The 15720-nt window shown below is 34.8% G+C and overlaps 1 protein-coding gene across 3 annotated transcripts in view; it reads left to right on the plus strand.

Moving 5' to 3' along the window:
* Positions 1–15720, plus strand: part of TAF2 (TATA-box binding protein associated factor 2) — a 95851-nt gene that overhangs the window by 47731 nt on the left and 32400 nt on the right. For all 3 annotated transcript variants that reach the window (XM_045453814.1, XM_045453816.1, XM_045453817.1), the window contains 4 exons: positions 2671–2864; positions 3487–3626; positions 6714–6783; positions 15599–15708. In XM_045453814.1, coding sequence (XP_045309770.1) covers positions 2671–2864; positions 3487–3626; positions 6714–6783; positions 15599–15708 — 514 coding nt within the window. The remainder of the gene's footprint in view (positions 1–2670; positions 2865–3486; positions 3627–6713; positions 6784–15598; positions 15709–15720) is intronic.

Here is a 15720-nt window from a genome sequence, read left to right on the forward strand (position 1 = left end):
ATTAAAATTTTAAGAACAGTTGCGATTAGATGGATCCCTAAGAATATTGCATCAATCGTTTTATCTGTTTTTTAAAGCACCTCACTTCCAACCACAAATGATTTATTACTGAGGGCTTTGGTTAAGGATTTGTTTTTTTTTAAGTTTCACTACATAGATATAAAATTTTAAAAGTGCATGAGAAGAAATGACAGGGTTTCTACAAGTAAAATTAGAGATACAAAACATTAAATGCCAAAAAGAAGTTGAGAGTCAGGGCAGCGGGGGGGAAATATTTAAAAAAATTTTTCAGCATCTCATTAATTGGCAGAACATAAAATTCAGTATTCCGGATGAGTTAATTTTCAAGAAGACTAAAATTTAATCCCTTTGAAGCCTAGTTATTAGCCATTTTATATGATAATCTTTTATGCATATATTCGTATTTCTAATAAATCACGTTTCTGAAATTTCTGTTTTTTCAAGTGTGGTACACAGAAATGGGTTGAACTATTCCTGATTCCAAAGGGTCATTGTTAACATCCGACAGTCTTTGCTGTAACACACTGATATTGATGCCTTCGGGTTTTTTTGTTTTTTAAGGAATTTTTGCTGTATTTGAATGTCTGCTGCCCCATGTGTGTTCTACATATTACTTCTTCTTCCTCATCTCTTAAAACCTTGAGGTGATCAGATTATCTCGCTTGTTCAATTAAGATTATAGTAGCTGTGAGAATTGGATGTGGTCTGAGGGATAAATGTTAAATCTTGGTTTTCCTACTTCACCCACGCTTCCATGTCATTTTTAATTTGTAAGTTATTTCTGTGATCTGAATACTTTGGTCAGAAACAGCAGTTAAATAAATGGGCTCCTGCCTTGTTGGCAAAGTAGTTATCAGAGGTAACAACGAAGCGATCAGAATACTTGAAGAAAATGTATAAATATAATTTGAATAATCTCTGAATAGAAATGGTCTTTTGGGGTGGGGTGCCTGGGTGGGTCAGTCGGTTGAGTGTCATGATCTTGTGGTCTGTGAGTTCAAGCCCCGCTTCAGGCTGTGTGCTGACAGCTCAGAGCCTGGAGCCTGCTTCACATTCTGTGTCTCCCTCTCTCTCTGCCCCTCCCCTGCTCATGTTGTGTCTCTCTCCCTCTTTCTCTGTCAAAAATAAACGTTAAAAAAAATTTTTTTTTTTTTTTAAAGAAAGAAATCGTCTTTCAGAATTTGAAACAAGGCTTAGAACCTGGAAAGTAAAAAGTTGATAAATGCAAAATGTTAAAACAAAATTAGCATGACATAAGTCCATGACTGTTTTCTCTGGCCCTGGAGGAAAGAAATAGGACTTAGAGACTGAAGCTTCAGTGATTAATTTTGCAGTCAATGATTTGAAAACAAAACTTTGTTCAGAGTGAACAGGTGTGGAGTATTTTTTTTTTTTATTTGTTGTTTATTTTACTTTTTGCCCAGTATCTAAACACAGAATGTGTAAGGATTCTGTCATTACATATGTCCCTGTGACCTTCTGGCTCCATGGTGGAAGTCACAGGGGCAGTTGTTCCTCTTCTGTCTCCTGGTAGCTTGCGTTGCCACAGCATACTCCCAACACTGATGATAAAATTGAATTTGCTTGCTCCATATTCAAATTCCTAGGCTAAAGTATCTGATTTGCTGAGTTTAAATCAAGCTACACCCAGATTGCCTTTCAATACATTGCTTCTCTGGGAATTGACTGGGATATGGATTTAGAAATTAGTATTTTTTGGATGGTTGTCCTGTTTCTCTGCCTTCTCTTGCTAGAACTCACATTTGTATGTCTTCTACATCAGCCCTCTACTTTCCTTTTCTCTCTACTTTAGATCTGCCCTTTTGCTTAGAATTTCAGGAGTTTTTTTTCCCACTGTTATATTCCAATTTACTTTGATTCTGAATCTCTGCATATTTCTTTCTTTTTAAAATATGTTATGCTATTGCAGGGCGCCTGGGTGGCTTAGTCCCTTAAGCGCCTGACTTCGGCTCAGGTCATGATTTCACTGTTCAGGAGTTTGAGACCCGTGTTGGGCTCTGTGCCGACAGCTTGCTTCGGATTCTGTGTCTCCTTCTTCTCCTCCCCAACTCATGCTCTGTCTCTGCCTCTGTCTCTCAAAAGTAAATAAGCAATAAAAGCATTTAAAATACGTTATGCTATTGGAAGGCATACCATTAGTTATTTCTCAAATGATGTTCATGATAGTTTTGGGATTTTTTTCCCTTCTTTTCCTTGCAAACTCTTTTTCCACTAAGTTATTTTTTACCTTTTGTTTGTTCTGGTCTTTCGTTTTTTATGTTGATGCTTTCCTAATATCTGGTGATCCTTGATTATAAATTTATACGTAAGAGTAGAGTTAATAGCTGATTTCAAGTTCTGTGTTACCAGTAGCATTCGTGGAGCGTTGTCTTCCTTGTAGAGGAATCTAGCTAGGTGACTGTAAGAGTGCCTCACATGTGGTAAATACTAGTTGAGTAAACTAACGTATTACTAATTAGTGAGTCTCTTTCACTCTTTCTTCCAACATACAACTACACAAAAGGCATAAATAATTCCCAGAGAACTTGCTTGTCTTTTCAGATAAGTTACGTTCTGAAGTTGTAAATATTTTATTAATTTTTGAACAGAAGTGTGAATTTTGTTTTCTCGTGATCATTTTTGGCTTAGTTTTCAGATAATTATTATCGTGCAGAAATGATTGATGCCCTTGCCAACTCTGTTACGCCTGCAGTCAGTGTGAATAATGAAGTTCGAACTTTGGACAACTTAAATCCAGATGTGCGACTTATTCTTGAAGAAATCACCAGGTTTTTGAATATGGAAAAACTTCTTCCAAGTTATAGACATACTATCACTGTCAGGTATGATGAAAGTTACTTGCTTTTATAACTATAAGAGAAATTTATTCTCATTGTAGGAACTTAGGATATAAAAGAAAATTAAAATGCTATATGATTGTACCATCACAGATTATTACTGTTTTGGAGAATAGCCTTCTAAAATTTTCCTCTTGTAACTAAATACATTTTTTAATTATGTGACATGTTGTATATGTAGTTTTTGAATTATATCATAAACACTTTGTCATGTCATCAGAAGTTCTTCATAAGCATTATTTTGGATGTCTGCATACTCTTTTTATCCCATTGGATATAGTATAAACATCTCTGTTGTTAAGCTTATTTAGATGCCTTTTCACTTCTGTCAACTTGTTAATAAATGGCTATCAAAAAATTCTATTTTTTTAGGAGTTTGCTAAAAAGTTGATTCACTGGTTCAGACATCACCACCAGTTCTCACTTTCCATATATGTTATCGACTAAATTACTGCAAAAAATTAATGCTACAAAATTTAAAAAGATGGATTCAAATCATATCAGTGTTTCAGTTTACTGTTAGAGATTAATTCCTAATGCCTGGGAAATAAGTTTGATACAAAATACTTTTATAAAAATATTTAACTGTAAATACTATGTTTCCTAGTTGTTTGAGAGCCATAAGAGTGCTTCAGAAGAATGGACATGTGCCAAGTGATCCCGCTCTTTTTAAGTCTTATGCCGAGTATGGACACTTTGTGGACATTAGGATAGCAGCTTTGGAAGCAGTCGTTGATTATACTAAAGGTAATGCTTTAGAAATACATGCTCAGGGTCCTTGAGTGGCTCTGTCAGTTAAGCATCTGCCTTCAGCTCGGGACATGGTATCACAGTTCCTGAGTTCAAGCCCTGCATTGGGCTCTCTGCTGGCAGCACAGAACCTGCTTTGGATCCTCTGTCTCCCCCACCGCCCCCTTTTCTGTCCCTCCCCAGTTCATTCTCTCTCTCTCTCTCTCTTTCTCTCTCTCTAAATAAATAAATAAATGTGTGTGTGTGTGTGTGTGTGTGTGTGTGTGTGTGTGTGTGTGTGTATATGCTCATATCATTTCAGAAATGTTTACTATTTAAAGCTGTCTTCATTATTGGGGTTGCATACTACAAACTATGAGATATTTAAATTTTAAATTGAAAGAATTTTTGATAAATGTAGAACCTTTATAAGAATTAATAAGTGATAGAAAATAATAAAATTACAGATATCTTTGGTCTTTTAAGAAATCAGTGTATCATTCTATAGGTTTAATTCCATGTTATTAAACTAGAAGAAGATTTTGGGGAAATTTCTAATTAAGCACTCAAGAAAACATCTTGTGCCTTTCAAAAGTTTGTGAAAGTAGAACAAGATCCATACACAGAAGTCTCCATAGGGGGATTAGGCAAGGCTTTGTGAAGTTGAAGAAAACATAAGACCAAGAAATGAATAAAACAATATTATATATCCAAAACATTTAAAAAGATACAGGGCAGAAAAATAAAGAGATGAAAGTATTAAAAATAAGTCATAAAGAATAGAGCGAGTAGAAGAAAAGCAATAATCCAAAAAATAATAGAGTACTAAGAAAGAGTATGAATGAAACTTCCTAAGCCAGAGTCTGATAAAATTTAAAATTTGAAGGTTAGGGAAAGAATGTGTAAGTTCTTAGGAATATCAGAACTCAGTTATTATATAGGATAAAAGAATAATGTAGCCTGTGACTTCTTCACAATATGAAGAGTTCAAAAGACCATAAACAAATAGCTAACATAATGTTTAGGGAAAACTGCAATCCTTCATTCTCTTTTTTGCCCAATTGTTACTCACGTAGACTTAGATTAAAGACTTAGATGTACATCTCCTATGTAACATTCTTAAAATTCCCAGAGAATTCCCAGCTGACCTGGAAGTGAATCACATTATAACTCAAGATTGGTGAAAGTGTGAAATGTGACTATGCCTGTAAAATAAAGAACTGAGCCTAGGGGCGCCTGGGTGGCTCAGTCAGTTAAGTGTCCGACTTCAGCTCAGGTCATGATCTCGCGGTCCGTGAGTTCAAGCCCTGCGTCGGGCTCTGTGCTGACTGCTGAGAGCCTGGAGCCTGTTTCAGATTCTGTGTCTCCCTCTCTCTCTGACCCTCCCCCGTTCATGCTCTGTCTCTCTCTGTCTCAAAAATAAATAAACGTTAAAAAAAAAAATTAAAAAAAAAAAAAAAAGAACTGAGCCTAAATATTTGTTAACATGGTTGGACAATTTAATGGAAACTTCAAAAATAATTCCTTAAAAACAACATGCAAATATAAGAAATATGTCATTTTAATTTACATCTAGAATTTCAGATTATTGAACCTAAATATGGGAAGAGTAAAGAAGGTAGAGTGTGTTGTACTTCTCATCTGACTATGGAAAGAGAAGGAGTGGTTAATTTTAACATGTTAATAGAAGAAATATACTCAAATTTTTATAATTTTTTTGTAAATTTCAGAAGTATGTGTATAGTCAAATTATAAAAGGGTAAGAACAAAGTGTGTATCTTATATATGTTGAGCTAAGTTCAGAAAGGACGGTCATTTGTTCTTTTTATTGAGGGTTAAAATAATTCTTTCTTTTAAGAAGTGGTGAAAAACAGTGATCCTCTATCCCTCTATCAATCTTCAGTTTTGATTTGACATTTTACCAATTTGTGAAATCTAGAAGTTCTGAGATTTGCCAAATATGCCAGTCTTTCCAACCTTCTTTCCTAAGGGACATGAGTGATGTTTACTGTCAAATAACTGCAAAGATTTCATGCATTAGTACTACCTGAAATGAAATAGAATGCTAATATTGTCATTTCCAAAAGAATGCTAAGTCAATAAGTACTTAATTGAGAAGTGTTTTGGTGTTATCCATGAATCGAGATCATTAGAAAGTAAAAAAATGGAAGATATTAGAAATAAAATTCTGATAATAAAGCTTTTCGAATCATAAAAGCATAACTTGTTGAAAAGGTGAATGGAAATAGCTAACGAATGACTTTATTGAGGTATATTTATAGCACGATTTTATGTTATATTGAAAAGTTAAGGCTGCTCTTTAGTGTCAAGTGAAAGAAACCACTTGGGTAAAAACAGTTTTTCATATTGTATACTGTAATATAGTTGAGGTGCCATTGGGTATCAAGTTTCCCTATAATTTGATTTAAACATCTAGAAACACAGTTTTATTTAAACATATTTTTCCATTTAGAGTTGCTCATCTTTAATTTAGGGTTTTTAATATAATTTGCTTTATCTTGTACTTGTCATTGATTTGAACATTAGTGAAAAATATGCCCTTGGTTCTGTTTTACGTTTTGGCTATATGAATGAATGAAATTTACAAAGTGACTTTTCCTACGGAAAATGTAAGAAGTTGCGTACAGCTTTCAACTCTGAAGACGGCTAAGGCATAGCCCTAAATATTAAGTGTAAATTCCCTCCTTGTCCCTTACTATTTCATTTGTTATAATTAGAAACAAATATATTTCTTAAGTTAGAGAAAGACAAATACATGATTTCACTCATGTGGACTTTAAGAAGCAAAACCGATGAACATAGGGGAGGGAAAGGAAAAATAAGATAAAAACAGGGAGCAAACCATAAGGAGAACAAACTGTGGGTTGATGGAGGGGAGGGGTGTGGGGGGATGGGCTAAATAGGTGACGGGCGTTAAGGAGGACACTTGTTGGGATGAGTACTGGGCATTGTATGTAAGGGATAAATCACTAAATTCTCCTCCTTAAACCGTTACTGCCCTATATGTTAACTAACTTACTAACTTGGATTTAAATTAAATAAAAATAATAAATAAATAAAATATTTCTTTATTTTTATTTTCAGTGGACCGGAGTTACGAAGAACTGCAATGGCTACTTAATATGATTCAGAATGACCCTGTCCCCTATGTAAGGTTAGTTTTTGTGCTATACTATTTTGATTTTACAAGTCCTAAAGTAAATTGAATAATTTTTGAAGATTATATATGAACAAAACAAGTTTTTATTATTTTCAAAAATAGAGGAATACGTTATTCATTTATTAATGTCTTTTTTATGTGTTTTTTTTTAATTAGATATGCTTTTGGAAAGACATTTTTAAAAACACGATTTGTTTCCTCTTTTTTTTTTAATGTTTATTTTTTGAGAGAGAGAGAGAGAGAATGAGCATGAGCAGGGGAGGGGCAGAGAGAGAGAGGGAGACACAGAATTCCAAGCAGGCTCCAGTCTCTGAGCTGTCAGTACAGAGCCTGACATGCGGCTTGAACTCACAAACTATGAGATCATGACCTGAGCCGAAGTCAGAGGCTTAACTGACTGAGCCACCCAAGCACCCCCAAAAATATATTGTTAATAAAGTTTATTCCCTGCAATTTTACATACAACTTCTATTATAATTTAAAGAAAAGCTTATATAGCAGTTTGTACTGTACATGGTATATCCCTTATGTGCTGATTGATTCAGTCTGTTTTAAAAGTAAGAAAAGTGTCTTGGTGTATTCCATTTGTTCCTTTCTATCTCATATAAAATCTCAATTTTTATTACGTAGACTTAGTATTTAAAAAGTATAATATAATATTTAAAATTTAGAAAATAAGGGAAAATAGAAGAAAATCCCAGTCCTGACATAATAGCAGTTTTCATTTTTGTCTTTCTTCTAGTCTTCATTGTCTTTACTTCTGCTGCTTTTGCAAAGTAGGATGTTCATAGTATATTTGAATAGGATTAAATTTTTGACCATGTCTGTCTTCCTTTCTTTGTACATGTTAGGCATGTAAATTTTTGTTCATTTGTTTTAAGATTATGACTTCATAAAATAAAATTTGAGTCATTGAGAGTAATTTAGATTATAGTCCTTCCAGTTAAGCTGCTCTTTTTTTTTTAAGTTTATTTATTTATTTTGAGAGAGAGGGAGAGAGAGAATCCCAAGCAGGCTCTGCACCATCAGTGCAGATGCCTGGCATGGGGCTTAGCAACCATGAGATCATGACGTGAGCTGAGATCAAGAGTCAGAGGCTAACCGACTGAGCCACCCAGGTGCCCTACAGTCCCTCCAGTTAGAAACAAGAGCATAGACCTAGAGATGTTAATTATCTTCCTCAACTTTACATATAGGTTGGCAGAGAGTTTTCTTTTAAAAAGTCAAACTGCTTTCTAACCTCACTGAATTGCATCTGGGCATGAGGAGTCCATCTAAGAGATTACAGCTCCCTAACAAAGACATTGTCTTTACCAACAGTTGTTTTTCAAGTTGGTTGTAACAGTGAGTTCTTGGTTAAGTCACCTTATTCAGTGGTTTATGTTTTACATTTCCCTTCCCACTTCCCTTCTCTCTTCCCTCCCCTCTTTCTTCCCTAACCCCAACCGAACCCTAACTATTTCAGATGCTTATTATATACATATCTTTGTATGAAGTTTTGCTGTTAATTATTTCATAGTTCTTGATTCGTGATGTAAATTGTAATTTAAGTGATTTTTCCTTGTGATTGAGGTGTACTAAAAGGTAAGGTTGACATGGACAAAAATACTCATCCATTCTAAGGTACATATTTATATAATAAATAAAAAAGAGGATAAGCAGGAAACCAGCCTCATCTCTTACCTGACAGAGTTCATGCATTTGAAAATTTATAAGATCCTATTGATAGCAGGTAGGAACAGAACTTATAAATACAGTATAAACAAAGCTCATCATGTATTCATTTCTGTTTTCAGTTCACAACATCAGAACTAACATTAAAGCATGTATTTCTGAGATCAGGGAATTATGTTTTGAAGACCATTTTTAGCAGATTATAATGCTATGTAATATTTAAAGTTGCCCTATTGTTAAATTATATGCTATGTGATTTAAATGATTGCTTTTGAAATACTGTTGTGAAACAGTGAAGAGCACTGTTATTTATAATCTGAACTGAAAATCTGTTTAAAGATGTATTTCATGATTATATTTGACAGTTTTCTTCTTAGTTGATGTGATTCATTTATGTCATCAGTAGGGAACCTCTTAGCCTGTACTTAATATCATCTAGTCTGTAGTTACATTCTAGTTAAAAAATTCAGCACTTCTTTGAAAAATCTTTAATGTTAATGGCCAGAGGATAGAAGTGTTACCATGTGGCAGTTAATGTATGTGTGTATTTTTTGGTATCTTGGGACATCTGTCTATATTTTTGTGTTTTCTTCTGTGTTTTTTATTTTATTTTTTAATTAATTTATTTTGGGAGAGAGAGAGAGCGCACGTGCGCACGAGCAGGGGAGAGGCAGAGAGAGAATCCCAAGCAGGCTGTGCAGTATGCATTTTGAGAGAGAGGGAGCATTGTTTGAAGTGGGCTCAAACTCATGAACTGTGACATCATGACCTGAACCGAAGTCAAGACTCAGCTTAACCAGCTGAGCCACCCAGGCAGGCACCCCATCTTCTGTGTGTTTTATACTTTGAATAGGAACTCTATCCTTTTCTCTTTGTTCCCATCATTACTCTTTTTCTCTCTTTCTTTCTTTCTTTCTTTCTTTCTTTCTTTCTTTCTTTCTTTCTTTCTTTCTTTCTTTTAGATATAATTGACATAACGTTATGTTGGTTTGGGCATATAACATAATGATTCGATATTAGTAAATATTGGGAAATGATCACCATAATAAGTTAACTGCCGTCACTGTACATAGTTACACATTTTTTTTCTTGTGATGAGAACGTTTAAGATCTACTCTCTTAACTTTCAAATATGAAACACAGTATTAACTATTGTTACCATGCTGTATAATACATCTTTATGACTTACAACTGGAGGTTTGTACTCTGATCTGCTTCATCCATTTTACCTCCCTTCACCCTGCAACCACCAATCTGTTGTATTACTTTTTCTTTAACTCGGTAAGTAACCATAATACAGATCTGCTATGTTCTGCCATATTTATCGGATAGAATTATTAAAGATAGGTAGGGGATCCTGGGTGGCTCCATGAGTGAAACGTTCAGCTTTGGCTCAGGTCATGATCTCATGATTCGCGAGTTCAAGCCTGGTGTCAGGCTCTGCACTGCTTTCTTTCTTTCCCGCTTTCTTCCCCGCTTATACTCTCTCTGTCTCTCTCTCTCTCTCTCTCTCTCTCTCAAAATAAATAAAGATTTAAAAAAAATTTTTTAATAGGTAAATTTTTTTTTAATTTAAATTTTTTCTCTTAAAATCAGTGGCATTACTGTCTCCTACCCCAAACACAGCATTTTGTTTTTATGGCCCTTGGTTGATTTTTAAACTCCTAATGATAAAATGGCCTTCAGTGAGAATTAAATTTTAAAAATGTATGTTGATTTTCTCTGTCATTATTATCATATATATCAGAATTACTGGTTTTGGTAGAATTAGGTAAAACTGAAGAATTCTGGGGTGAAACCTTAAAGTCTGGAGGAAAAAAACCCCAGATTACCTGTAATTACTCCTTGATGCTTTAGAGGTGAACGTGAATATTGTTTCTACAAGGATGCATCTCTGATTCCCTGTACTAGGTAATGTCCCTCAAGTCATGATTGCCCATAAAATCCTACAGTTCTTCCTAACCTTAAGTAAAGAAATACTTGCTATATATGTGTTAATTTTATAGCTGGAAATCTTTGATTATCTTTGCCGCATGGGAATAGAAGTTCCAAAAAAACAGAGACCATGTTTCCTTTGGTCTCTGTTCTAGAACATAAGCATGGTGCCTTATATACATTTGATTCAGTACGTGTTAAACAAGTGATTGGATGCAATTTTTTACTATTTCCTCTAATCATACAATTGGCTTTTTTCTAATCATATGTTTGTTTAAATGACGTCATATGTTAAAAGAGAAGTGCTTTTATCTCTGTGTTGACAACTGTATATAGAAAAAAGTTTTAAGGTGTTTATTTTGAATTGTGTGGGGAAGTTCTCAGTCTTTCATGTTAGTTTGATTGTTGATGTTTTTATTTTTTTAATTTAAATCCAAGTTAGTTAACATACAGTGTAATAATGATTTCAGGAGTAGAATTTAGTGATTCATCACTTACATCTAACACCCAGTGCTCATCCCAGCAAGTGTCCTCCTTAATGCTCCTCATCCGTTTAGCCCATCCTCCCACCCAGCACCTCTCCAGCAACCCTGTTTGTTCTCTGTATTTAAGAGTCTCTTATTGGGGCGCCTGGGTGGCGCAGTCGGTTAAGCGTCCGACTTCAGCCAGGTCACGATCTCGCGGTCCGTGAGTTCGAGCCCCGCGTCAGGCTCTGGGCTGATGGCTCAGAGCCTGGAGCCTGTTTCCGATTCTGTGTCTCCCTCTCTCTGACCCTCCCCCGTTCATGCTCTGTCTCTCTCTGTCCCAAAAATAAATAAACGTTGAAAAAAAAAAAAAGAGTCTCTTATGGTTTGTCTTCCTCTCTGCTTTCATATTATTTTTGCTTCCCTTCCCTTATGTTCATCTGTTTTGTTTCTTAAATTCCACATATGAGTGAAATTATATACTTGCCTTTCTCTGACCTACTTCATTTTGCTTAGCATAATAATACTCTACTTCCATCCACATTATTACAGATGGCAAGATTTCATTCTTTTTTTTTAGCTGAGTAATATTCCATTGTATGTATGTATGTGTATGTACGTATGTATGTTTATACATACACACATACCAAATCTTTATTCATTTGTTAGTCAATGGACATTTGGGCTCTGTCCATACTTCGGCTATTGTTGATAGTACTGCTATAAACATTGGGGTTCATGTGCCCCTTCAAATCAGCAGTCCCGTATCCTTTGGATAAGTACCTAGCAGTGCAATTGCTGGGTTTTCGGGTAGTTCTATTTTTAATTTTTTAGGGACCTCCGTACTGTTTGTCAGAGTGGCTGCACCAGTTTGTGTTCCCATCAGCAGTGCAAAAGGGTTCCTCTTTTTCCACATCCTCACCAACATCTGTTGTTGCCTGAGTTGCTCATTTTAGCCATTCTGACAGGTATGAGGTGGTATCTCATTGTGGTTTTGATTTGGATTTCCCTGATGAGTGATGTTGAGCATTTTTTCATATGTCTTTTAGCCATCTGGATGTCTTCTTTGGCAAAGTGTCTATTCATATCTTCTGCCCATTTCTTCGCTGGATTATATGTTTTTGGGGTGTTGAGTTTGATAAGTTCTTTATAGATTTTGGATACTAGCCCTTTATCTGATATGTCATTTGCAAATGTCTTCTCCCATTCTGTCGGCTGCCTTTAGTTTTGCTGATTGTTTCCTTCGCTCTGCAAAAGCATTTTATCTTGATGGGGTTCCAATAGTTCATTTTTGCTTTTGTTTCCTTGCCTCTGGAGATATATCAAGTAAGAAGTTGCTGCATCCAAGGTCAGAGAGGTTGTTGCCTGTTTTCTCCTCTAGGATATTGACGGTTTCCTGTCTTACATTTAGGTCTTTCATCTAAGAACCTAAGAAAGTGGTCCAGCTTCATTCTTCTGCATGTCGCTGTACAGTTTTCCCAACACCTCTTGCTGAAGAGGCTTTTTTCCATTGGATATTCTTTCCTGCTTTGTCAAAGATTAGTTGGCCATACATTTGTCAGTCCATTTCTGGGTTCCTTATTCTGTTCCATTGATCTATGGTCTGTTTTTGTGCCAGTACCATACTGTCTTGATACAGCTTTGTAATACAACTTGAAGTCCAGAATTGTGATGTGTCCAGCTTTGGTTTTCTTCTTCAGGATTGCTTTGCCTATTGAGAATCTTTTCTACTTCCATATTAATTTTAGGATTATTTGTTCTAGCTCTGTGAAGAATGCTGGTGTTATTTTCATAGGGATTACATTGAATGTGTAGATTGCTTTGGGGTAGTATCCACATTTTAACAATATTCTTCCAATCCATGAGCATGGATAGTTTGATGTTTTAAATGTAGTAATAGGGTTGTCCACTTTAATTGTATAGTTTTCTCTCACTAAAAGATTTTTAGATTGTAGGTCAGTTCTTCATTAAGATATCTTGAGAACTAAACTAAATAAATGCACTTAAGTTAAGCTAGATATTCACCTGACAAATTACTAATACTTTTTTTCTTCATAAAGTTTGCTGTTCATTTTACAAGTTTGATAAGATAGAGAAATAATCTAGATGCATAATTGTTAAATAAATAAATCTAGGTGTACTATTTTTAAACTAAAATGAAGTGTACGTTTTTTAAAATTACAGTTTCCTTTCAGTGGACATGACTTTTTAAAATACTCATATAAATTTGGAAAAATATCAAATCACATGAAGAAGAAAACTTTCAAAAAGCCTGTAATTATTTTAACCAGAAACACTTAACATTCTGGAGTTTTGTTTTACACTTATTTCTGTGCATGTATATACTTTTTACATTGATAGGAAGAACTACTATATTCTCATTATAATGGGTAGGGATTATATTTAAAATAACATGGAATGATATTATGGTTTTGGAATCAAGCATACATATGATTACAGCATATCACTTCCTCAAGAGACACACATATGTCCTGTGCTTTTTCTCTTGAGAGATTTTGAGCATGTTTTTGGTTTTGATTTGACTCCATTTCTTATTGGTAGTTATTGGCAATAGATTGGACTAGCCTACCAGGAAAATTCTCAACTGTTTAAGGAAATAATAGGATGTTTTTGCTGCTATGAACTTGACATGATCCTATGACTTTCTCAAGATTTGCTTTAGATCTGTTCTAGTTGTCTGAAGCATATGCTTATTCTGAATTTTTATGTTTAATCTCTGTAAAATTAAGAACAAAATTCTCATTGTTTTTCCTTAAACCTATCTCCTCTGAGTATTGCTTTGGGTGTTTTGTCATTTATAAATACTTTGTAAAAGCCTTTCTTCTATTATCTAAACTTTAGAGAAAAACAAAACTTTTGATGAAATGTTTAATTTGATAAAAGTAATATATGTACTGATCATTATTGCTCTTTTAGTGATCAAAGACATCCTCAGTGCACTCCTTACAATTCATTGGCACGGCTCTCAAGGGTTTATAATGATCTGAGTAAATACCATAAAGTTCTATCAGTTGGGCCCTCCCACTTTGGTATTTGGGGTAGCTGGGAAAGCAGCCAGATAGAAACTTAAGTTTTCTTCTTAATCCAAATTAAAAGTATAACAGCATTAACATGCTCTAAAGAACAAACTCATCCATATTTTTAAAGATTATTTACCTGTAATACTGGTCTATTCTTATAGATAGATTTTGAGATCCTTAAGGACAGGAATTGTGTTTATTTATAAAGGTACAAAAATATGGATATGACATATCCATGAAGATAAATATCCCTTTCATATTACCCATCTGTAAATTACATCTATAATCCCATTTTACTTTTTGTTCTCATAGCTTTTCAATAGTCTTTTATACAGTCTTAAAATTTCAAAGCACTAAAAGATAGTAAAGAGAGTAAAAGATAGTAAAAGAGAGTCCATCTCTTTTAGTTTTATAGACATGAAATTGAAGGGGTTAAGTGTCTTAAGCTGCAACCTAGTAGTTTCACTTTCTTCCCATTTCTTTTTTAAGTACAAATCCAGTTTGATGCCTTACCACCAACAATTAAATATAAAAACTTCCTGGGCTCACCATTAAGGTTTTGCTAATCTCATTTATAATTATAATCTAAGTTTCTTTCTTCTCCAGTTATATCCAAGCATCCCATTACTCCGTGGTCTTGAATCTCTTGAGCCCAGGCCTGGCTCTTATCCCTGCACTAAATGCTAGACTATGGCCATAGCTTCCTTGCTTCTCCTTTTCTTTATCTTTTTCTCTGGCATCTCCTACTCATAACACTGGACGTTTTCTTTTTCCAATTTTGTTTTGGTCACATTTCCTTATTTTTAGAAGACTACAGAAGTGTTCAGGTAGCCTCTCACAAGAGGTAACTCCAAGTAGTGGAATTTCACTATTACCCTCCATGAGGATACTTTTACTAATGAACTCTTCTAAATTTCAACTCATTTTGAGGAAACCTTTTTGTGTGGTCTCCATATTTTAAATGCTTCTGCACATCTCCATGCTTTACAAAGATACCATAAGAATGAAGTTTATATTCATTTTATTATTTCAGTGTAGACTTCTTGGCCTGTATGTGATCTCCGCCCGCCCCCCCCCCCCCCCCCCCGCCCCACCATGTTAAGATTTTTCTATTTACTTACCAGTCTGTCTTTAAAATTTTTTCAAGGGATGGGGATGTGGGTGGCTCAGTCAATTAAGCATCCGACTCTTGATTTCTGCTCAGGTCATGATCTCACAGTTCATGGGATCCAGCCCTGCGTTGCACTGGCAGTGTGGAGTCTCCTTGGGATTCTGTCTCCCTCTCTCTCTGCCCCTTCCCTTGCTCATGTGCACATGTGTGCTTTCTCTCTCTCTCAAAATTTAAAATAAACACTAAAAAATATATACATTAAAAAATTTTCTAAGGAATATAAAATGTTCATTTTAGAAATGAATAGGAAAGGTTGGTTAGGAATACAGAGTCAGTTTTAAAAGACCTCGTTGTACATAAGGCCGTTTTAGAAAGAACAAACCCACTAGAATTTTTTTAGTGGATTAACAATAGTAAATATTTAGGATGTTTAAGATAATGTCTTTGAAATGAAATTAAACTTAACACAAAGGTAGATGTAAGAAGAGAGGATAAAATAGGAAGGAGGAACTACAGAAAATTTTTAAATGTGTTTCATGGTCAGCAAAAGTTTGCTGACATAAGATTCTATCTTTATCTTTCAGACATAAGATTCTAAACATGTTGACTAAGAACCCACCATTTACTAAGAACATGGAGTCTCCCTTATGTAATGAAGCCTTGGTAGATCAACTTTGGAAACTTATGAATTCTGGTGAGACAGCAG

This window comes from Leopardus geoffroyi, chromosome C3 (genome assembly GCF_018350155.1).
Source record: "Leopardus geoffroyi isolate Oge1 chromosome C3, O.geoffroyi_Oge1_pat1.0, whole genome shotgun sequence".
Taxonomy (NCBI): domain Eukaryota; kingdom Metazoa; phylum Chordata; class Mammalia; order Carnivora; family Felidae; genus Leopardus; species Leopardus geoffroyi.